At 39.2% G+C, this 25126-nt stretch overlaps 1 protein-coding gene across 1 annotated transcript in view; it reads right to left on the reverse strand.

Moving 5' to 3' along the window:
* Positions 1-538: 538 nt before the first annotated feature.
* Positions 539-25126, reverse strand: part of MGAT5 (alpha-1,6-mannosylglycoprotein 6-beta-N-acetylglucosaminyltransferase) — a gene marked incomplete at both ends in the record, with an annotated part of 65501 nt that continues 40913 nt past the window's right edge. The window contains 6 exons of the mRNA XM_079538749.1: positions 539-737; positions 2437-2594; positions 6910-6984; positions 7767-7883; positions 10933-11079; positions 18617-18766. Coding sequence (XP_079394875.1) covers positions 539-737; positions 2437-2594; positions 6910-6984; positions 7767-7883; positions 10933-11079; positions 18617-18766 — 846 coding nt within the window. The remainder of the gene's footprint in view (positions 738-2436; positions 2595-6909; positions 6985-7766; positions 7884-10932; positions 11080-18616; positions 18767-25126) is intronic.

The raw sequence follows: 25126 nt of genomic DNA on the forward strand, positions 1-25126 counted from the left end.
TTGTGATTCCAAATTCTTGTGAAGTAAACCACTTTGTAGCCATTCAAGACAAAGCAGTACCCAAAACAGTGCATCTATAATAAATTGTAGTCCTCCACCCCTCCACCCCCCAGCACACTTTTTTCAATTTTCTATTGGAATGACGCTGAGATCTTTTTGCTAACCATGATCAGGGATGTTCAAACTCATCGAAAAATAGAAAACACTTCACCCAAACAACAAAAAAGAAGTTTGATGGGCCTGGGAGTTTTCTACAAACTATTCTGTGCAGTCATCTTCAAACCACTGGAGAACACAAAACTCATTTCTCTTCGCAAACAGATGAAGCAATTTGAAGAGTTGCACTGCAAATGTTCTTATAGGAAAAAAGATCAGTTAGCTGTTTGCTATCAATCCCTCCTCTCAGTAGATAATTCTGCCCAGCAATAATAGCTCTGCCTGCAGCAAAAAAACCTGGACAAAAGTGCAGGAATGAATAAGTAGCTCCTCTCAAAACTACTTACATTTTGTCCTATACTCAAAAGAAGCCCTGCTGCTGCTATAGGCAGTCTTTACAAAGCGCAACCTGTCCCTTAATGTAGTCCCTGCATGGGCAGATTCTTCTGTGGGTCGGGTGGGATCCAGCACAGCTGAACAGTAAGAGGTCACCTTGGAAAACACAGTGCTTCCTTCTTCCATCAAAAGAGGGGACCACAATATCATTTGCAGACTCAACGGTGAGACATTCGATGTTATGCCTAAAAAGGAAAGCAAGCCATCAAAAGTGGAGTGGAGTTTGCAGGAGTTGAGTACACAGTTTTCATCCTTGCTCACCACGGATATAATACTGCACTACAAACTAAGTTAAGATCAGAGATGCAGGTTTTCAGACACTAATTTCTTTTTGCTTGCACAGATTCTCTCTGCAGAGGGCAGCAGAGTCTTTTTAGCATTACTTCATGTCTTAAAGATTAATGAGAAAAGTTAAAAAGGGAAAAACATTATTCCTCAGATCTGATGTTTTAGTATACAATGGATTTCTAGTAAGACAAAACCAAAGAATCTGAAAGCAGGAGAAAGTTTCATTGATTTGAGCACAAATCACTGCCAGGCAAACCAAACCACGCCAGGCATCCCGGGCAGCCCAATGTGAGGCTGAGGTGCTGGTGCTGTGCTGCAGAAGAAAGGAAAACTCAAGTTGCCATTTTCTGACCACAAAGCTTAAAAGTATGAAGGTAGCAATTCCAGCAGAGTCTTTTTTCCAATTATTCTGGAAACAGTGGTGGCTTTAGAAGTAGAATTTAACAGACTTTTTGTCCACAGAAACACAATTTTGTCTAGATAGCTAGAAAAGAACAAGAGCTTGACAGAAACTTTTCATACGTGAGCTGCTTCTGTACTCCACTGGAAATTACAACTTTTCAAATAAAATATAAAAATAAAATCTGTCTACAAAGAATATAGAAAAAGGTGAAGATGGAAAACCTGTAAGGCACACTTGCTAGCAGCCATTTTGCAGCCCAGCATTTGAATGCTTTGCTTTCATTCTGAAAGGAACACAGGCATGTTCCCAAAGAAATGGCACCTGAAAGCAGCAATAATTTCCTTAATGCATAGCTGGTAAGCGCTGTAAAGTGGTACTAATACCTCTAAATGCAGCAGGGATCAGAAATCTTTATATCCAGGATGCTACTGACAAAGGCTTGCAGAGATGGCACTTGGAATCGTTAATGAATATATGTTTCTCAGTATGGATGTTAATCGTAACCAAAGAGGGAGCTCAATAAATGAAAGAAAAGCAGAATGAGGCACTACGTTTAAAATCATGCAAGTAACTGGTGGAAATCACACAGTGTGCAGAGAGTTTTTTATTTGCTGCAACAAAAGATTTAATTTTTGAATCATTCCCTCCACCGCACTGCCAACCATGGCTGGGATTAGTGTAAGGCACCACGCCATTCACTTGCTCTCAGGAATATATGGAAAAAGTAATACAGAACAGTGCACCTGATCAGCCAAGGCTGCAACATGCCCAAGTTTTACAAGCTCACTCAAACACAATCATAGTCCTGGCATCCGTGATACTGCAGAGTAAGCATCTCTGCTTGTTGCAAGCAACTCCATACCAAAGGGCAGCACAGCGTGCAGAGTGTGCATGTAGGAGGTGGAGGGAAGAAGGAAAAGCTGTGAGTTTTTGGCTTGGTGATTGCCTCTGTGCTGTATTCCTCATTGCAAAAACACATGCTGCATGGAGCAGTGCTGTGGGCACAGCAGTAACTCCAACCATCCGCTGCTGTGAAGGATGGACTGCTGGCCTCATGGGTTGCTGCTGCCAAAACACACAGTGCCTCTTGACAACTCCTCTGCTCACAGAATCCGTGCACTAAGCACCTTACGTGGCAAAAACCAGAGCTATAGAAAGAGACAAATAATATGTTTGTGCTTTTGGGTACTTACTTAAGCAGAGCTTTGTCCTTGTTAAGATGCTGGAAGAAGGAAGGCTCGCAAATGAGCTGGCTTTCCTGACAAACTTGTTTACAGGATTTTCCAGGTTCAGCAATTTTCACTTGAAGGGCACTTAGTGGGGGCCACATCACTTGCCCATGACAGAAATCCTGCAGTGACAGACAACATTTCATTGTGATGAATCCAGTGTCTCATTAGCACTTTTCTCCATTAATAAAGTAAGTGATTATTATTACAAACACTCATTTAGAGCTCAGTGTGGTTGCACTAAAATCACTATGACAGAGGATAAAAAGAATTTTTTGTGTGGGCGAATTGCCACCTTTGCTAGTTGAAATGGGGTGGTATCATTATTCCCAAAGCAGTTTCTTTCCCACCTTTAACTAATCACAAGTATCTGAATCTCTCTTTACTTCCACATACCCAACCCATATTGGCTCTGTGACTCCTGTTCCACCAGCTCCTGCTAGCAGAACTATTTTGGTAGCAGCACAAAGTCTAGGAGGAAGGTCCAGGGTCAGCTACCCTGCGAGTGAGACATGTCTCTGTGGCAGGTAGTGAGCCATCTGGGCAGGATCAGGGGAAGTCACAGCAACGCTAAGGAAGTGAACTCAAAAGACTGATGATTTCTATAAGGCAACCAGGGTTCAGAGAGTCTGTTTGTTCTCCTTGATTGAGCTGATAGTCAAAGTGCTCTGCGACAATGAAAGAAACTGGCCCTAATACATGCAGTCAAGCGTCATGTGCAGCAAGAGAGGGAAAGAAGAAATGGTATCCAAATACACCTGCTTGCAAAAAAGAAAGCAATAGTTTTTACAGTCTTGGCATTATAAATGAAAAAAGTAAATAACATTCCATTATAGTTGGCCATTACTTCAGTATTTGGTAACTCTCGTCAGATGGGCATCAGAAAGTTTGGGCCCACTCCATCACCATCATGGTTTGCCTTCTCCCGACAAAGCAAATATTTGTACTAACAGGTCCCAGACTGTGACCTAGGGCTTAGAAAGACAGAACTACTTCAAAATTTAATGAAATGAAACCTCCAAATGACAACCAATTCTTTTTTTTTTTCTCCTCTGTTTAGATTTCCTCTGCTGAAGCAGGAAGCTTTTGTACCCGCAGCTTTAACCATAAATTTAATATCCTAACTAATTTCTCAAACATCTGATAGCACATAGCAGAAGATCACAGTTAGACCTTATCTGTGTTTTATGACACTTCTTCTGATAAGCAATTTCATATAATCACTGTAAACGAACTGCCAGTTTGTACAGCTGCTTTATTTGATATCATTTTGATGAACCAAAGTAGCAAGAGGCACATGTACAGAAAGTCATCTAAGTGTGCCAGAGAAACAAAAGTGCTTCAGGCACAAATTGAGAAGAAACGAAAATTCAGAGAGCAAAAGTGATTTTTCATGAACTCCCATTGGGATTTAATTTTTTTTTTTTTTACTCATATTTGTCATTAATAGGTTGCATTAATTTTTTTGGTTTAGTGCATTCTATAACATAAAAAGAATAAACTTTCATATTTGAAAAAAATTAATTTTAATGGGTATTTTTGGCAGAATAATTTTACATAAAGCAGGTTAACAATAGATGGTTTAAGGTATTTTTTAATGAGACTGTTTCATAAAGGTTGCTTTGTTATTTGGACTCGTGTGGTCTGCTTATTCTGAACTTTTCTAAGTAAACACTTGATGCAGGAGGGAATTTATCTATTGTAAATATTGGATTCATAGTTTGTGAGGGCAGAAGGCAACGTTATTCAAAGACAAGGAAATGTCTTGTGAGCCTTCGCCATTTGCTGGAAACTTCAGCTTGTAATATGTCTTAGTGGAAATATTTCTCTAAATCTAGGCCAACACCAGCCTCCATTTCTGCTCCACAACCTGGTGGGAAGGCTTCCTCAGCGCTGCTGCCCTCACAGATACCAGCACAGAGCTGTGCTGTCAGTGGCTGGTTTACCTATCAACTGGGCAACCTAAGTTTGGTAACTTTGGCCCAGTCTATCTTGTCACACAATCCCACACACATAACATTAAAATAAATAAATGATGCTATTTAAAACCAAAGGTTAAAGTTCAGCACAGCCTGTGGTTATACACATTCTACCTATGATCATCATTTCAAGGTGAGGTGGACTTAGCCCATACAACAAGCTGCTGCTGTCCCTGCTCTTCCCTCCAGCTGAATGCCCTCATCCTGTTCTTTTTGCCAGCTTTGGTGCTCAGCTGGGTCAGGTCAGTTTGCTCATTCAGTAGAGAGCAACCACAAGTATTTTCTCCTGGGTTCCCAAGTACTCCTCAGCTGGACCACACTTCTCCAGGTCAGCGTGCCTGCTCAGTCAGCCCTGCTTGGCTCATCCAATTGCTCCGAGTTTGCAGCAGGGAATCCTGCAGCTGCTTTGGGAGCTGCTGCAGTTCCCATGCTGACAGCAATGCTGATCTGAGCAGTCCTACCCTTGGGTTTGCATCCTCTGCCGCCCTAGCAAAGCTGACACAACCATCTGTGGAGCCTTGGGGCCAATAGAACCAAGGGACCTGCTGAGCTGCTGGTTAGGCCAGGAAGAAGGAAGAGCCTGGAGTGAAAGCTGGATCAATCTGGCTAACGGCGCATTGCAAAGTGACAACGACAGCTCTCAGCAGCTCTCACTCCAGACCATAAAGACCTTCAGTTCAGCTGCTGGATCTGAAGAAGCAGGGAATCCATTATGCCTGCTGTGAGAATACTGTCCTGACCCTGACCCAGGTGGGGAATTACAGACAATTCTTTGAAATCCTACAGTTTCGCTGTCCCATAGGGTGACCTACGTGTTTGTATATCTGCCTTTTTCACATTCGCAAATCACCACGTAGACCACACGCACTTATGCTTAACACACCTTGCGACCTGTGAAAAAGACCAGCTCCTTGTGTTCAAGGCCAGGCTGAATGAGGCCCCAGGCAACCAGATCTAGTGCCTATTCTATGATATATCCATTCCTGTTCAGAGTTTCTGCTTTCTCTGTTCTACCTGTGTCCAACCACAAGCTCTTTAAAACATGGTCTTCACCTCTATTTTTGCTTCACCTGACATGTCAGGCATAGTGCTACGTAAATGCAGGTAATAACAGTACGGAGCATCCTGAAAGCTGTGAAGAAATAACAGCTTTTCACAATTAGTCAAGCAACGAACAACACAATAATGCTGTATTTAGTTCTGAGGAGGTGTGATAAAGGCAAGGTCTTAACCCTGGGGGAGGTGTAGAGGGCAAAGAAACAGCTTAGCATCTTTGGGGCAATCTCTAAATTGACTCTTTCTTCCCACATACTGAGCTCCATACCTCCCTTATTGACAAAACATCTCATTTACAGCTAACTTAGAAGAATCAAAAGAAGCAGAGAGACTTTTACCACGCTACAGTGTCAGTATAGCAACAAAAAGCATATTGTGTTTGTTGGCAGGAAGTTGGACAGAGCTGTGTTATTTTAACTAAACTTTTGATCTGAAGCCATGTTCTTCTTTATTACTACCTGTAATACTGTCATATTTCAGAAATACAGATACAGGAGCCCACCCAGTGTTTCTGAAAGAAATTCCAGAAGTTAATTGGCTTAACAGAGATATACGTTACTCTTATCACTCTTCTGCAGCAGGCAGAACAAAAGGCAAGATGTTGGCCTTTGCAGCAGATCTGGCATTGGGCAGAAGTCCAAGCACACATTCAGTTTCTAGAAATCAGGATCTAATGCAATTCTGTCCAGTTTATTATTCCAACTCAATACGTTTTGCTAATCTCAGCATGCAGTAATGCAAAAGTCCTTTAAGTTACAGGTTCCCAAACCAACTGAATATTTGAAAAAACTTCCAAGAGGTTTTAGCCTAAGTGTAGTTCTACTGCAAAAGCATCTCTGCATTTATTCTTTGTGGTTCAAAGGCTTTTTTTGTATGTGTACACACTGAGAATGCCAGCTGTAAAAGAAGTCACATTGATGCTGAAAAATTACTTTGCTTTTCTACTTCAATAAGTCAGCAGAAGAAGGTTCTTCACATAGATATCTGTCTATAGACACATACACATAATAGTTAAAAAAAAACCCTCCTTTAGCTCATGAAACACAAACAAGTATATCCACTTTTGCAAAGACATATTTTAAATCAGGCATTCACAGATGAACCAGAAAAGCAGAGTGAATATTCTGGTAGTCAGCACTTTGCCTTCACTGCTCGACAGCCTCTGCATGCACAAAAATCCCACTGGTACAGTATCACATGGGAGCTTCACAAGCCAGTGCACAGGTATCCATGCCTGCATCCAGGTGAATCCCATGGGAACCTCATCTGAGCAAGCAATTGTCTACCAAGGGCTGCACACTGTTTCCACCTCAACAGCAACAACATTAGGAGGCTGTAGAATTGCGAGGGTCCCCCCTTCCCAATGCAAACCAAAAGATTCACCCACAATAAAAGCTCATACCTGTCTTTCAATAAATGCATTCATCCTCTGAAGCATTCCCTCGCAGGTAAATTCATAGGGCAAATAAGGGTCAATCTGTTGAAACACAGTGCATTGGGTTAGGTGTGTTTTTGTTCAAATGAGCATTGCAGTGCACTGTGGTAGCTGTTTGTATTCCAAAGACCATATAAGAGAAGCAAATATTAACAAATCACAATTTGACAAAGTCATCAATAGTTTAAGCTGATTTCTTCTCCTTTGCAAAGGCTATAAAAGTTGCTCAATGATCACCTTTAAGGATATGCCAAATACTAAAATTTCAAGGCTTATTGCAAAGTAAGAGATACAAAACTAGCCTGAGACCCTGCTGGATGCTACTTTCAGTCCTGGAATTGAAGTGAAAAACAAAGCATTGAGACAAAAAAGGATGTGATACTTTCAAAAACATCTTCAGTTTTTTTCCCCTTTATTTTCTTCATAAAGTGCCCTCCTAGAATGCCACTCCATAAGTGTCCAGGCATTTCAGGGTTAGTTATGCTAAGACTATTGCATCAGCGAAAAGAGTTAAGCTGGTACTGGACAGCCCGCAATGCTCTATGAACAGCAAGGAAGCCTCAGTGAACGCACAACATATATACTGCTTTATGATTTACAATGAATTTGTATAGAAATGTGAGTTTCATCTCACATTTGTTTCATTCAGGTAAGATCCTGACTTACCCATCCTAAATCATGATTATCAAATACAACAGGGATAGAATGACAGCATTTTCCCCCAATAACCTATGAAGTAATTAAACTAACATTATGAGGCAGTCTACTGACGTTCCATGATATACTCTCAAGTGTTGATATCAAATTGAGAATACGTTTCTCACCTTTTGATTCAAAATTGATTTCACAGCCTTTTCCACTTCAGAAAGATCATGGATGTCTACAGTCCAAACGTGGGGCTTCCCAATGTAAACTTCAGCATAGGGATGCTGAGATGTTAGCTGCAAGGAAGAAATGGCATCGTAAAAATGACAGCGTTAGGATTGCTTTCCCCTCACTCTCTTCACCAGGTTTGGTGAATAAAACACACTAGTAGAATGCAAGAACTCAGCTACAACTGAACAATCAATTTCATTCCTTCTGAGCTCTCTTTCAGATTCTCCATGTTTAAATTCAGAGAGTGAATTGAGTAGGAAAAGTGAAGATCTGATAACAATGCAGCTCATCAGCAACATTTGTACACTTCCACTTGTGGCTTTGCTTCTCACAACATCTAACATTGCAGAATAATTGCTGCTTACATTAATTCCTGTTCGTGCAACCCAGTCTGCCCTCTGTGCTGGGCACATCTCCTTCGCAGAGCAGTGCCAGCTGTCACAGTTTGCCACTGCTGCCAGCCCAGGTTGGACCCGTGTGACTGGCTGCCAGAGCTGGCACCCTTGCCCTGTCTCTCCAAATTTCAAACAGTTCCAAGCTTCTATGAGCAGAAGTGTATAAAAGATCATTTCTATAACTCAGGATGAATTATGACTGCTATTTCTGTTGCTACTTTTACTACAAGCATCATTTGACATCGAGAGTGTTAACTACTATTTTGCTCAACCCTTGGTCAGAAAGCAATTTCAATAAATATTCCAGTAGATATCCAAGAAAAGTGATCCCAGAGATGGCTTGCTAGATTCCTCAGCTAGCAGGATGGCACTGCAAGTGAATTTTGTGACAGCTTTCACCGTCCTTGCTTTCTTTCTCACCGAAACACAAGGAGCTACTCAACTGCCTGAGTTCCTAGGACACTTCTGTTTGAACTTTACACTGCAGAAGCTGCATTTCTATTACTTTTAGTTCCAACAAAAAAATCTTCCACTGTGCCTTTAAAAACACGAGCATCGGCAGTCCTTCAAATTCCACAAAGCCTTAGGAGTCAGGCACTAGACCACTCTTCTTCTATCATCTCAGTAGGCAGAGAACAATGTTACAGCCAGGCCAGATTTGGAAGATGAACAACTGTACTTCCTAGGCTAGTAACTGTTTGAGTATTGAGAATAACCAACGTGTTCCTATTGCAGCAGGCATTCTACACCTGTACTCACAAAAAATTAGAACTATTTCTAATACTGAAATGCTTTAATTAGCTGAGGCTTGATATTTTAGATATTCATCTGGCTATAATTACGACTTATTAGAATACTTCTAAGTAGATTCAAAATTAATTTCTAATTTGAAGTCCTTTTGCTCCCTAAAAGCAGAAGATTATTTCTGTGGGGAAAGAAACCACACCCATCAAACGCATTTCAACTAGACTTACTTAGCATACAGTGCTCTCTTTTTCTTTTTTTTGCAAGGAAGAGAAATGGAGAGGAGCTGCCAGTACTAATACTGGTACCAAAGAAGCTGTTGGAAGGTGAATTTCTCTGTTGTTTCTTTTTTCCTTCCTGTTTCTCTTACCTGGTAGAGTGGAAGCAGGTAACTGCCCACCCCAGATCCGCTGCAAACAAACATGAACTTAGAACATGAGAAATAGCAATTTGCAATGGTTACTTTACTGTAGAAAATATAGAGTTAATTTTCAAATTGGTCAGTGGATAATCAATTAATTTTCAGAATGACACAAATGTTTGTTGTTAATACTTGAAAAAACTGGTAGACGGATGGCAGAACTTTTTTAAACTCAAGAAATCAGCACCAAGATAAGTGGATCTAAATGCAGTTGTGGAAACTAGTTACAACAAAGGTTGCTTTTATGATAGATCAACTGAGCACACGAATGGAGTAACACTGGTGAAGAACGCTCACGGTATTGTTTTGTACTGGAGCTGTCAGTAGGGATTATTCTTCTGTGCAGGTCAAGTGCACAGTATTCCTGTTACAGCTGACAGATGTCAGCAGGATTTAGCAGAGCATTCCATGCACTAAAACTCCTACTAGAGTTAGGTGGGTCACAAGCAGCCTGATTAGTTTTAGTATTTGGGCACAGAACAACTTTTAGAGAGACAGGTAAGGAACTTAGAAGGAAAGCTCTGAGAGGTGCCAAGTCCAAGGAGAAGGTTCGAATAGACTTCTTTTCATTACTGCTATCTCCTTTGGTGGTAGCAATGCAAACTGTGGGAAGGGCTGAGGTATGAAGAGCTGAAAGGTACCTACAGCCCTGGCACGCAAACTTATAATCAACTTCTGTTCATGGCTGTAAATAGGAAACTGTCCTTTGCCCCTCAGCTTGCTGGCACTGCTCAGTACACAGTTTATAAAGCCAAAACACAGCATCAGTTAGGAGATACTGCTGTGCAAGCTTCTCATTACCTAAGCATTCCTTCAGATAATATGTAAAGGAAATGCCTATACACATCTATGATGAAGTTATGGTCACAAGCAAAAGACTTGATATCAGAAAAGGCTACGTGACTACTAAATGCTTGCAGGTGTTGTAGGCTTGTGCCATAGCTGGCTGGCTTGCTTAGCCTTGTTCTTCTCTTAACAGAGGCTAGACACCCTGGCTGTTTTGTAAGCTTGAGGTTTAGTTTTCCTTTTATCTCAAATAGTCAGTTCTCCAAATTCATTCTGTGTTCAACTGCAAATAGAGTGTGTTGTTACCATTAATGGCAGTGCTCAACAGTGCTTGAATAGATTTTTTTCCTGAGAAAAAAAATAAATACAAAAACATATACAACAATCCTACAAAAGCTGTTCTAAGCATTAAGACATTTATTTAGTTCCTGTGAAGAACACAATAATATGTTTCTTCCACAAAATAAAAATGCTTTCCAGCAACACATCATATACGACCTGTTCCAGGTCAGAACATCAGCTGTACAAATACAGTTTAATTTATGGTCTGTGAATAAGAATTAGCAGAACATACACACAGACACAGAGGTAAAGCTTAACAGTATGTGAATAAGGATTGCTAATCCCACTGATGGCTAACGAAAATGACAGTTGTACATGTCTTGCAGTAAATTGTGAGCATTTATGCAACTTCTCCTATATTGTGTTACTAAAAAGAAATCCACACTCATTTTCAATAAAGAACCAATCAACATTAACAAAGCTTACCTCTCGGAGTGTTGGCTTGCCTTTGAAAAATTCTGTGTTTTTGCTACTTTTTGGTGGATTAAATCTTAAATTCAGAAAAGCACATCCATTAGCAATAGCCTCTAAAGGAGCAGGCCCTTCATAGGGAAATCCAAGACCAACAAACAACTGAAAAGCAGAAAAGAAGGTCTGTCTTAATGTTTGTTCTTTACAGAAATTGAAAACTAAGGCCTAACACAAAATAAACAATCACGCACTCAAAACATACAAGCCTGCAAAAAACACTAAGAAGAAAATGTGATTCAGCAGCTCACTCCCTCATACTCAAGCAGTAATGGAATGTCCTGTCAAACACATTTGACAATAATCTTCTGTAATGAACTAAGATGGCTTTTCATGTAGCTGAGGGAACAACAGACCCTTTCAATTTTTTTTTTTTTTTTTTTTTTTTTGGGGGGGGGGGGTGAAATCATTTGGTGATTTGATCGAAATTCAAATGAAACTCCTGAGCTGCCTAGCACGTACAAGTTTTAATGCAGCAACCACACTGAACAGCCACAGTACTGTTTTCTCTCTCTCACACACCAGCTAACTTGCTGAACATGAACGCTATCCTGGCAAGCCGGTTGAGTCTAATTAAAACGGTAGGTGGCAGCAAACATCAACTGAAGACACTAGCCAGCAGAGGTTTGCAAAGGATTAAATGGATTCAACGCCCCAAGGTACACTGCAGGAGGTAAACTGCATCGCAAAGCTATTCCTATAGTCAGCTTCACCACAAAGCTATTCTTATTGTCAGCTGAGATGACAGGTGCTCTAGAAAAAGCAGCGTTTTTCCTCAATGTGAAGAAATCTAGTATTTTGTCAGAGTTGCAAGCATTTACTTGTATCTTGATCCCTTTCTTGGCCTAGCATAATTCCTGAATTAAATGATTTTATTTGAAAGTATAATGGGAGAATGAAAAGCTCTGATGATAACAGCAACGTCTCAGCAATGCTTGGCAACCTTATGTACATACATATGTGTTTATATAGCTACTCATTTTTTCAGAATGAAAGGGAATCTTTGTAACTGTTAGAATACTGGAATTCGTGTATTAGAATTGTGATCAGAACCATGCATTCAAGGAATTCCAATGATACTTTTCTACTTTGTTTTCTGCAGAATGGAAATGAATGGCAGACTCACATTCTAGGAGCTAACCTTACCTCAACGCACAGACCTGTAGTCAGTAGTGCTGTGCACAGGTATTGCAGCATTGGCCCTCTCTGACCCATGACAACAGTATTTTTCTAGGTTGGCCATCCAAAAAGAAGGTTAACCTCACCTTGTTTGAGAATGTACAATTTTCACAGCATGGAGCTGAATGTTGGTTCTTCCGTTTTCAATTTTCAGGTTAAAAAAAGTCATCCACTTGCATAATGCTTCTCAGCCATCTTGCTGAGAAATCTTACAGGAAATGCTCCAGTAGCTGATAAAAAAAGATCTGAACAACTATTTCCACCAAAGCTGGATTGTATAAATTTGGGCTTTATATGTGGCATAAGATATATTATCTTACAGTTAAAAAAAAAAAGGAAAAAAAAAATCTAAATTTCACATCAAAAGAGGTTTAATTTAAAGGAAGGAAATCTTTTGAAAATACTAAATTAGATGTGAAACTATTTCATACAATCTACACGCAGGATGTTTGGCTTTTTGTAAAACTACTCCTTAGCTTAGGCAAAAAACCAGCTGAGAACCAGCAATTAGAACCATCTGAAGCATCAATTCTCCTACGATCCTGTGTTTGCCTGTTATGTAGAGAATGCAGGTTTGTTTCATTTTTCACTTTTTTAATAAGCTGCTGCTGTGCACTGTTGAACAGTTTTGTGTCTGACTGGTCCGTTTACTTAGGAGGAAGCTCCATGGGGAAAGAAACATGTTTTTATGTTTTGACAGCACAGAGCACACAGTCAACACTTAATCTATAATAAATAGCCTACCACCTGTTTCATATCAATTTTCAAGCCTTACTTCTAATCAGCACCATACCTTAATAAAGGAAGATGTTCCTCTAGCTCCCATAAGGCTAGAATGGTGGCCTGGTGTGCGTTGCCTGCTGGCTCAGGGCCACACACTGCAGCCCGGCTCATTCTTGCCTGCAGCCCCCAGCTCCTCCTTTCAGCCCCCTCAACTCTTTCAGCACTCTCCCTCACATCATCTTCATTAGCTCAGCTCAGATCCCCAAAGTGAATCTACACCCTGCTGCTGGAAACTGGCCTTACTGAGGTTCCTTGTTTAGCATGAGATAAAGACTGTGTGGAAGAGAAGGCTCTCACCCACAAAACAGAGATTTAGGACAGAATATATTTCTACATGTTTGTGACATAAAACAACACTGCTGTCTCCACACAGGACTCCTGACTACGGCTCTCTTCCCACACGCTGGGCCTGTGCAGACCCGACTGCTTCACCCTGTGGCTGCAGCTCCATAACGAAAAGCTTCACATTTGAGTGTATAGGCAGCGTGACTGTGGGCACACACCCTGGAAGGCCGGCCTTGATCTTGACTTGCTAGCTGGAGCAAAACTGCTATGCAAAGTAGAATTCCCTTATCCATCACTGGTAAGTTAGTGCTTGAAAGCATTTCATTCTGTATGTGAGCATTTTTCTCAACTTCAAAATGTTTTTGAAAGCCACACCGTCATTATTCACGCATTTCTTTAAGTGGGCACATGCCACAGTAGGCGGTGTATGCTTATACCATATGTAACGAGAAGATTGCCAGGAGGAGTTTACAGTATAAAAGTATATCTACAGGAGATAACAGCAAGATAAATACAGACGTAAAATGATTATTAGCATCATTTTTCTTTCGTTTCCTTTTTTTAAACCACTTCCTTGTTTGCAAGGTCTGGTACCCATGTGCACCTGCAGGTCTGCACAAATAAAAGACGGGGATTCAGATCTGCAATCTCACTTGCACAACTTAAACACACAGGTGTTGAAACCTTTACAGGAGTACTTTGGTTTATCATAAGGTAGGCTCTTCAGAAACCTTTTCTGCCTTTGCAGCGAAATGAACTCCTGCTACAGAATTTCAGGCTCTTGAGCTGGCCAGTGAGCATCACGGCACCCAAAACACCACTTCTCTGATCATAATGTCAGCATTTCTGTCATGGTGCAGTAGCTAAATGGAGACTTCTCTGGCATGATATCTGACATGACAAGTACTTTGCAACCACTGCCATGACAAGCAAATTTAAAATTATGCATTGTTTGAAATCAGTGACTTTCAGTTAACACTAAGCAATTTACCCATGGAATTTACACCAACATATTGGGCCGTTATTAAAATGAGTACTTGAATAAATAATCTAAATCACAGCCCTAAGTATAAAACTAGGGCTGAATTTTTTAACCGTATAATCCCAAACGGGGGAACAGAAATATTTCGTATTTCAGAGACTAAGTGCTGCAGTTCCATAAACAGGAGTGTTTTGTGTTTCTCTTTCCCTCTTCCCCTCCTAGCATCGGTGCACTTCATCTCATTGAGTCTGTTGGGCTGGTAGCTTATTGTTGCTTTTGTGTGCCTCTTTACTGGACTATTTTGTATATTCTTTTCTGAACTATGGAAAGAGAAGTACAGCAAAATCGGTAGTTTACTATCTCAATAGATTTTCCTCATTAATATAAAATGCCTTCTGAAAATTCTGTGCTTGAAATACCTTCACAACATATCCACTTTTTAAATGGCTATTCAGGTGTATTTTGATGAGTCTGGAAGTGAAAAGTATATTACTTCATAAAAGGCAATATCAAAAAAGGTTGAAGTTCATTTTCCTATTTATGCCTATCACAGAATGGCCAGGGTTGGAAGGGACCTCAAGGATCATGAATCTCCAACCCCTTGCCACATGCAGGGCCACCAACCTCCCCATTTAATACCAGACCAGGCTGCCCAGGGCCCCATCCAATCTGGCCTTGAACACCTCCAGGGATGGGGCATCCACAGCCTCTCTGGGCAGCTGTTCCAGCACCTCACCACCCTCTCTGTAAAGAACTTCCCCTGACATCCAACCTAAATCTCCCCTCCCTCAACTTAAAGCCATTAATCCTGCAGTTATCAACCCTTTCAAAGAGTTGATTCCCCTCCTGTTTGTTGGCTCCCTTTAGGTATAGAAAGGCTGCAATGAGGTCACCCCACAGCCTTCTTTTCTCCAGGCTGAACAAGCCCAGCTCCCTCAGCCTGCCTTTGTAGGGGAGGTGCACTACTTTCATTAATTGCCATTCCGAAAGCATAAATGACCGTTTAGTAGAAGAATTTGGGTTCCCTCAAAAATTTGCAAGAATAGGGAGCACAAAGTTGCATCTGAAACTTTCTCAAAAGGAGGAGTGTTTCTCAAAATCTCAGTGCTGGTTCTCTCAGGACAGACTGGTGCCAGCCCAGCTGTGAGCAGGAGAGTTGGCATGGAGGCTGCATCTTGCCTCCTTCTGTTGATCTGAGGTGCTGAATGGCTCCATATCTTCTCAGGAATTGCTGCATCCCTGCAGCTTGTCATACACCACACAGCTGAACTAGTCAAGATGGACGTTGAGTAGCACCCCCTGCTTATGAAGCACACTTATGCTGAAATGTATTGCTTTGTGATGTGCTCTAGGAGAAAATGGCAGCTGCATGCTTTTGAGAATAACTGTGTCCTATACCAAATACCAAATATGAACAAAAGCCTTGTCTGTGCTGTTACTGTTGGAATTTTCTGTTTAAGGGCAAAATAAAGTGCTGAAAAGTAAGCTGACAGGTGTGGGTCGCTGCAGTTGGGTGACTTGAAGTATTATTTAGCTCTGACTTTCTAAAACTAGATCATTTGCAAACTGACGACAAAAATGTGCTACCACAATGTTGAAATCATACACGATGAAAGAATCTTTGCCTTTGGATCTTGAAGTGTATGTTTAGAAAGAGAAATCAAACAGTTTTTGGAAGCTTAAAAGGAAAGTTTGTTGCTTAGAGACAGTGAGCAGCAGGCTAGATGGCTCAAGTGAGTTCTGCACGCACACATGTTGCCACCAGTGAGGTACAGCTCCTGTTGTTCATGGATTTTTAGCACACTATTGTTCAGTGACAAAAACCTTAACTAAATTCGTTATGGGGCCTGGTCATGTTGCCTGGCAATTAAAGTGATTATGATTAAAAAGTGTCCTTGGACATCACTGGATGCGTGTGCACACTCACAGGAAGCTTCTTAGGGCACAATGCTCCCTTTCAAGTCAGCTTGATTTCTGTGAAAACCCTGCACTGACGCTAGCAATTCAATGCCAGGAACTATTGATATCAACATGATGAATTCACAGATGTAGCAGATGGCCAATGGAGACAGGTGAATGGTGCTTTATACTAGGCTATGTTAAAATGTTGTCTCAAAGGAGATCAGAATCAGAAACTGTGAATGTACAGGCAACAAGACGACTTAGATCAAGCGTGTAGATTAACACTAAGAATCAACCATATGCTAAAGCAGAAAAGCCATGGAACTGATGAGATGCTAAACATCAGTTAGCAAAAACTAAAATAAAACCCCAAATACAAAAATCAAACAGGTCCGACTGAAAAAGTGCAATTCGATTAGATGATAATTCTCAGCTTCCACTTTCAGTATCAGATGCCACTGTTTTTATCTTGAGCTAGATATATTGGATCAAGAATTATACAGGGGTAATAACCAAAATTAATGGTGCAGTAAGACATATTTCTTTTCATTATCAGAACTACACTGCACTCTGTTTTGTCTGACAATAAAACAAACTAAGTATTAGGAGAATTGGATAGACTCCTAACTGCATATTATCAGGCCAGAGGTTTGTTGGCCTGGTTACATCTTTTAATTTTTCTGAACCACATCAGTGTGCGTCTTGGCCATCTGATAAAAAGAATGCAGAACATTTTGAAAGGATTTTCCTCAGTGTTAGGAGAAAAGCAAACCGACAATGCACAACAGCATAGAAAATCAAGTGCCTGTAGGACTCTGAAAAGAGTAGAGATTGAATCTACACTTCTCACAGAAATTCAGTTTGTGAGAAATAGACAACTTGCTGATCACAGGAGTACCTTGCCTTCATAAGCTAGTATCCTCCATTGGATCTCACTAGTCAAAGTATGGAGTAAAACTAGACTTGCTACTTCCAATCATAAAAGCCTGTGCTTAACTGTAAAACACACATTATTTTGAATTTGTCCTAAATTATATCTTTATGTTGCATCTTAGCACATAACAAATATAACCACTAACTGGAGGAGTTATCCCAGTTAATAACAAAAATAACATTTTTTAGTATAATACATTTAAGTCAGCTGATAATGAGTTAGAGATGAAGACTTACTCAAACATAACTTGTATTATGAACTGTTTTTTTTTTGTTTGTTTGTTTTTTTGTTTTTTTTTTTTAATTACAAGGACACCAGTAATTCTGCAGGGTTATCTCATTAATTTAGTTTACTATTCTACTCAATAGAACGTATTTGTTTTTCCACAAGAAGTCATTGTTTGTGCTTGGGGTTATTACAATGTCAAAATTCCACCCACATTAGTAATTGTGTTTAATACAGTGATTTCATACTCCACGAGGGTGAAAGCTGTGTAATCTCAATATTATCTGTCATGAATGTAAATGTTGACTTTTTAATCTGCAACATTATGTGTATCTGTATGTATGAAGTACATACACCCAGTGGTTGCCTTTAAAATGTCATAATTTGCCAACAGTTGTCACGCAGAGATGTCAAATTACCATCATTTCCCCCAGCATTCAAAAGGAGTTCTCTACTGTTATGTGGGAAGACTGGAAAATGCATTTGCTTTTCTTTTTTAATAGATTCTTCTGTGGAAGTGCACAGCAAGAAACCATCAACAGTGGAGATTAAGTTCTATATATTTTGCTAACCTTAAACACACAACCCCATTTATTTCACCAACCGAAAGCTAAACATTCTATTTAAATGTAATATACTAAGCATCTCAGTGATGTAAAATGTTCCACAAGGATTATGGGAATGGCAATGAAAATCCAATAGCATTCCAATTGCAGGGACAAAAGCTTATTTATTTAAGTGTATACATTGTCCCTTATCTTGACCTCCCTCGACTATGAAGCCACAGGCAAAGCGTACCACAAAAAGCACACTCTTCTGCTCTCTCTTGTCTCCGCACAACTGGAGCAGAGAGAAGGAAATGAATGGAGAATGAGGGACTTGCCTTTATTCTTTTCCTCCCTACAGAATGGGGTCAACTTCATGTTAAAGTCATTGGTAGGGCAGAGCAAGCATTCCCGTTGTACAGCTTTCATATAACGCTTAACTTTCACATTATGGGTCTAAAACAAAGTATTTTCTCAGCTGATAATCTCTTTGAGCTGAATACAACATTTGGGAAAATGAAACATGAATTTAGCCACGTTTTTCAAGCTCCTTGTTAAATGTATCCCCTAGATTGTCCCAATTTTCTAGTAATAGCTGTCAATCCAAAAAACACGGGCACAATCACAAATGTGTTATTAGCATATGGAAGAAAATTAAATCTCTTTTTTATTGGATCATTTATACTTCCAGTACTTTAAAATTAGGAGCACAGTTGTAGGAGGTGAAGTGCACCGTACTTCATGTACGTGATGCAGAGATACTATCTCTCTTTACCTATTTTTGCTATTTCTCCTTGACAAACTTACCTTGGTTTCTCTCAGTAGAAACTGCAGATCCCGCCCACTGAGTATACCATGGTTTTTTACATAACCAGGAATATAAATCGTGCTTGTCCCATGAACAGTTCCATGGACTTCCATATAGGTGTGAATAACATCCAGATAAGCCTTCTTGTCCTGTAATAGCAACAATAAAATATTTTGAGGCTTTACACATTTCAAACAGAGATCAAGATCAGATACCAAAATGACAGAAAGGGAAGAAGTTTCTCATTCTTACATTTTCTTGCACGATTCCTCATACAATCACTCTTACATTTTCTCTACGCGACTCATACAATATCCAACCTTTCATTAAATTTTTAGTTTTCTTTTTTATTAGTTTCCAAAAAAATGCAGCTTTAATATTTGTAATATATGTAATAAATATATACCAAGGTTCTATTAATTTCTAACTGGATAAAACATAGGTCACCAAGTAGTTGTACACTCAGCACTGCCTAAACAGTACTTGTCTTCAAATTGTGAAAACAAAAAACAGTAAAAATCCCCAAACAAGAAAAACTACAAAGGACTCATTGTGAAATATCAAATTGTCACTCTGATTTTCTTGGAGATGTAACAAAATAATTGTTCACCTTCTTTGTGAAGAAAAGCTCGAATCTCACCTTATAAGCTACGCTCCTGCCAAATGATACATACTCTTACCTAAATGTGTAAAATCTGAGTCTCATGACATACCTGTAAATACTCCAATTACCTGAAGTTTAAGAAGCACTTTGGAAAACACCCAGAATAAATGGATTCATACTGTTGCATTAAACAAAATAAAAAGCCCACAAGAAAACAGTATACCATCCTCATTTGCAAAGAAGAATTACTTTTAATTTTCATTACCATATGTTTTTTTGAGTTTTAAAGACTGCTAGTATTCTAAAAGCAATTAGCTAAAGACTGTATTTACAGCCAGTATGCAGCAGAGATCAGAGAATTCCCCTCAATATTTGCACATAGTCTTAGTAATAACTCTAAAATTAGGCAACAAGTTTCTTAACTTCTTGGCAGCAAGACAGTGTTTAAGAAGTCTACTTCAAATCACTACTTTTGTCATGTAAATTCTGTGCTCCGTTCTTCACAGCCCTGTGAGATAGCTGGCAACAATTTTACCAAAGTTCATTCAAAGGGCAAGTTAACTGGGAAAAACCTGTCTTTTCAATTCTTGGAGAAGCAATAAGGCATCAGGCCTGGAAGAATGATCATCAATACTTCCTAGAACATCCTTCCTAAATGAACTGCTGATATACATTCAAATGCACAGGTTATTTAATGTCACGTAATGACCAGCTTCTTGCTTTTGCTACCTCTGCTGCTAGGACTGTATTTGATGAAGTGAACTGCCCATGTCATTACTGAATCACTCTGTACTGGTAGGTCGGCCAAGACTGCACCATTCAATGTCCTGTGTTAAGCATTATGTTAAATAGGCAACAAATGGAGACAAAGGGTTGCTGTTATTTGTTAATTAATACAAGGCATTTTTTAAAAAATTAGCTTTTTGCTTCTATTTCAAATCTGAAAAGATGTTCCTCCCATTATTAGTAAAATAAAGTAACATCATTTGAAACTTAGAGAAGCACATTTTGTTCACATTTTGTTAAAAGAAAATCAATTCCAAAAGTTTGCATTCTTTCTTACACCTCAAGTCTTGGCTATTTTTGGAGTCAGAGAAGATAAATCTTTGATCTGAACTAGTTCTGCTGCCACCTTCTTCTTACCCATTATCTCATTTTCAAAGACTAACATAAAATGGACTGATACAATTGTCCTGTTTTCACCTCCTGCTTCTATATAATGACAATAAAAATCTAGAGGGTTTCTGAGAAACACCCGTGATGTCCATCACAGATTTTGTTGGAAACACTCTTTGATGCATATAATGGACATTGAATTCATCCTAAAAAATATTTCCCAAATCACATGTTAATAGCAAAGTAAATATTCCTACTGTGTTTATGTGCCATCTTCTATCCAAATTCCAGCAACTGCTTGCTACAAAACGAGGAATGCAGGGTTAAAGAAGGATACATAGGATGAAAAGAGTGGGCTTCCATGCTGTATTTACAGTTGTGCTTTTTGGGGAGTAGGGAAGGTCTTAAATGACAAAAATATTCTAAACACTTAGAACAATGAATTAGAAAATAAGAAAGCATAGGTATAGCCTTCAGAAATACAAGGACTGCAAGTAAATAAAGAAATGTGATGTGCAAACAAAATAAGAGCATTCCTTTCATTGTTAAACCACTTCCTGAATTTGTTTGCTTGAGTATGGATTTAAATTTTCCTTAATCTTAAAAAAAAATAGAAGTAAACTCCTGATTTTTACTCTACCTAAAGGTAATTCAAAGAGGACCAAAGAAATGCAGAGATTATGATCATGGGCTGCTGGCTATTAAAGCAATATCAGACTGCTCTTCACAGTCTGGGTCAAGCTGCATTATTCACTATATTCACTCTCTGCAATGCAATACTTAAGAGCATGAAAGATTATCGCGTCAAAATAGAGCAAATTATTTCTCCTCAGAATCAAAATGGAAGGGTAGTGGTAACGAACAGTCACACAAGTTCTTTCTGAAACAAGTTTTTAGCAGCTAAGATAAATTTGCCATTCAAGAAAAGCATATTTGTTGATCACTGAGTGAAGAACTGTCATTACCGTACATCAGTTATTTCCACCTACCTTCAAAGGCATTGTAAGGCCTTTCTCATCAAAGCAATCAAATGACAACAGGCTGATAAGTCTTTCCATAAGAAAATGCTGGCAGCAAGGTACAGCATGAAGGGCTGAAATTTTACATTTGGCGCATCAAAACGTAAAAGCATAAATGCAACAAAAGTATATGGCAGAAACATGATGCATGAAGAACTAAACTCTGCTTTTTTCTTGTCATGATAAAGGACACCCACATATTACTTTGTGATACACTTTGTCAGTGTAAAGTTTTCATACATTTTTGCAATTTTAGACCATTTGAGTAACCTCACGGAACATCAGAAATTCAGCAAGGAACAAAACCAACCACCACATGCACAGAACTGCAGGCTTATTACATTACACAAATCTTCATTCAGAGTCCCAAACCAGATGAAGGGGTTGAAAGTTCAAACTGTAAAACAGGCCTATAACGAGTCCCATCTTCAAACAATGAAACAAGTCAGAACACAATTATTTTTACACAAGTTGAGAAACATAATACAGAGAAGTAAGAATTACTGGAACAGTTCTTTGTGTATTTCTTAAGTGCATACTGTTAAGTCTCAAGGTTCAAACACCAGAGTGCTTATGTGCTAGAAGTCCAAGGTCAGCCAAAACCCAGTGGTATGTTCACAGTGCATAACTGAGCCTGATGCAAGCATAAGATGCTTAAGAAGCTTTGAAAAAAAAAAATCTTCATTTTTGCATAAGATCCAGATTAGACCATGCTTAGAAGATAGGTCTTAAGAGATCTCAAAAACTGGTCAAGGGATGCTTTATCAATAGGCAAGCAATCAGATAATTCCCTGGGTTGAAAAAAATCCGGAAAGAGAGAGAATATGTAAAGGAAGTATTATATAACCTTGCAGAGCTTTTGTGCTCCCTGAATGTCTGTTTATGAGCCTCTTGTTAGGCACTCGCCTCAAATACCTGTACAAAACATACACTGGCATGTACATAGATAGTATTTGTTTGCACATATATAGATACATATATATATTTGCATAAGGAATGAATAAAGCACTTCAATAAACACCAGTATTTATCTATGTCACTGATCATTTCCTCCATTTATTCCATAAATTTTTTTAAAAATTACATTATTATTTTTATCAGTGAGATTTTTAGAAGATTTGCCAATTTCATTGTTACCCAGTGCTTATTAATGCATAAACAAAGAATTTCCTGCTCTTTGAATACAATTTCCAGAACTAACAATGTGAAGTGCTTGTGCACTATAAGCACTGAAGCAGGAAAGTACAGGGGTACAAGAGAAATTAGCAAGTGAGACCACAGGAAGAAAAAGTTATGTTGGTTTTTTAACATCATTACTAGAGAATGATGTCAATCGGTACTGTAACACCTGACTAGTTTATAGAGCAGCTGCAGAGATCTGAGAAAAAGTGAAGCTGATCACTGACTAAAATGCCAGGTTTATTTCAGCTTGCTAAGTGCCATAAAGGACGGTGCTCCTGGTGCCCAGAGGCAGCAGCAAAGGATAGTTTTAAATGATAGAAAAGCTCACAGTGCTGCTGCAAATTTGAAGGATGAGAAAAAAAAACACTATGAGGTAAGTTTGTGAGTGCACTGAGCAGGTGAGAGAGAAAAGGTGAGAAGGATCTTTTCCCTTCCCCTTATGTTTCTTCTCCAAAAATGAAATGAAACATTCATCCGAAGTATGTTGCTAAATCTGAAGCACAAAAAAAACAATCAGAAGGAAGTGAAATGCAATGCTGCCAGCAGCAAAACACTGATCTTTGCTCATAATAGAAACATTCCCTAGAAGTGTAGTTTTTCCTGGCTTTGCCCCATCTTATTCTTCCCAATTCATCCAACATGGAATACAGCGGGGAAATTACACATGTCACATAGAGTTATAGAAGGGAAAGCTTTGTATAAATAGCCTTGGTTTTGTACTTTCCCAATAAAAACTGAAGTGTAAACATCTCCCACTTACAATTCTTCAAAACTTGCTCTGCAGACATTGCACACTTAGGAATACACATCTTGTCAAGGGGCATTAGCAACAAACATAAATTTGTCTTTCAACATAAAAACATTTTTAAAGCAACTTCAATGCACTGTAACACAATGTTTTACTAAAGCAATCATAATACAAATGTTAAGCTACATTTTTATGAGTATTTTCTCATTCAGGTCGAATTCTGCCCTCTCTCATGTCACCCTGCAAAACTAGAATTTAAAATGAATCTTGACTCTTCTTTCTACAATTGAGAGCCAAGTACTGGAAAAGTATGATGGGAAATGCAGGAAGAACAAAAAAAATAGACCTATAGGAGCTAAGAAGATGTGAAAGGCTTCAAGCACTCCCTTTTAATTGAAATGCTGTGTAATTAAACCCAATTTTGATAATGGAAGCTTATGTGTTTTACTCAGATTTTATTCATTCCTTCTACATCACTTAGACAGACAGAGGTCTCTCTTTATTCCTTAGTATTGCTAGAAATCCCAGATAAAAACTCTAACCTCTGTCTGCAAACATTCAAAACTTGGCAAGTGTTACCCATGATAGCTTATATATAGGGATAATCTTTAAAAATGCAGGGAAATTCTTCACGGCCTCCTATTTGTAATCCTCAACCCACTTAAATCTGATATATTTATCAGAAGGAAGTAAACAAGAAGACATTTCTTACAGTCTCTGCAGCACACATCCTTCTTGACCTCCAGCAAGACATATCTATGTTTCCGCACTGCAAAGTGGTACTAAGGCTACTGGTCTCAGGTCATAGGCCTGTATATTTTTCATACATTTCTCTGTATCCATCAGTGCTGACAGAACAGGGGTCACTATATTCCTCTTTCCACTGCTTATCATTTTTGAATCAGAATTTAACCCCCTAAATGATGTGGCAAGACAGAACACTGTCTGCAAGCAATCTGCTACTCTTTAGCTACAATAACCTTGTTAGTTTATCAGTTTAAGCAGATGGTCTGAAATAGCCTCATCACCTCTGGTTATGCAGCAGAGCTGGGAATAGGAGGATTTCTAGCAAAGATGAAGTGACAACTAAATTGGGATCTTTCTTCTACAGGCTTAGCTAGATGCAAAGAAGGAGCTGCAACCATGGTTATATGATGGAATATTAGTATTTCTAGTCTCTCTCCCAGGGAAAAGAAAAAAAATGAACTCTGAGCTGACAATATGGTCTCCCTGGTTCCATTTCAATCCATTTGGTCCAAAATTAAGCAAGCTATTTGCTACTAATATTCCAAAAAAACCCTTTCAATTTGGGAATCAGAACACTCTCCCCTTCACACTGTGCTTCTCTAATGACTGACCAGAACCAACAGTGACACAGTGGAGATTACACTTCTTGTTAATTGGCTTCATTCAGTATAAAGACAAGTAGCTGGACAAACAGATTAGTCTAGTTCAATACAACCATGGCGGCAGATGAAAAGAGCACTGAACAAGGAAAATGAAGGAAATGAGAAATAAGCAAATTACACAGACACAAGATTAATTCAAGCCCACTGCTGATGACAAGAATTGGATTTTGTCCATCCAAATAAGACATCCCACATGGTCACCAATTCAAACCCTGTCTTCAGTGATTGCACTCCACGTACCAATGTGGGCATGACCACAGTTACAGTTAAGATGTGCTTGGTGTACCAAGCCATCAGGAAGCAGTTTAATATGGCCAAAAATTAAGTCCCACATTTTTGGAGAAACAAGGCAGGCAATACTAATTGAAATGGAGCAGTGAGTTGGAAAGTAGCATTTCTAAAAAAACACGACGTGACGATCTTGGACGATA

The sequence above is a fragment of the Tetrao urogallus genome (genome assembly GCF_951394365.1).
Source record: "Tetrao urogallus genome assembly, chromosome: 8".
Taxonomy (NCBI): domain Eukaryota; kingdom Metazoa; phylum Chordata; class Aves; order Galliformes; family Phasianidae; genus Tetrao; species Tetrao urogallus.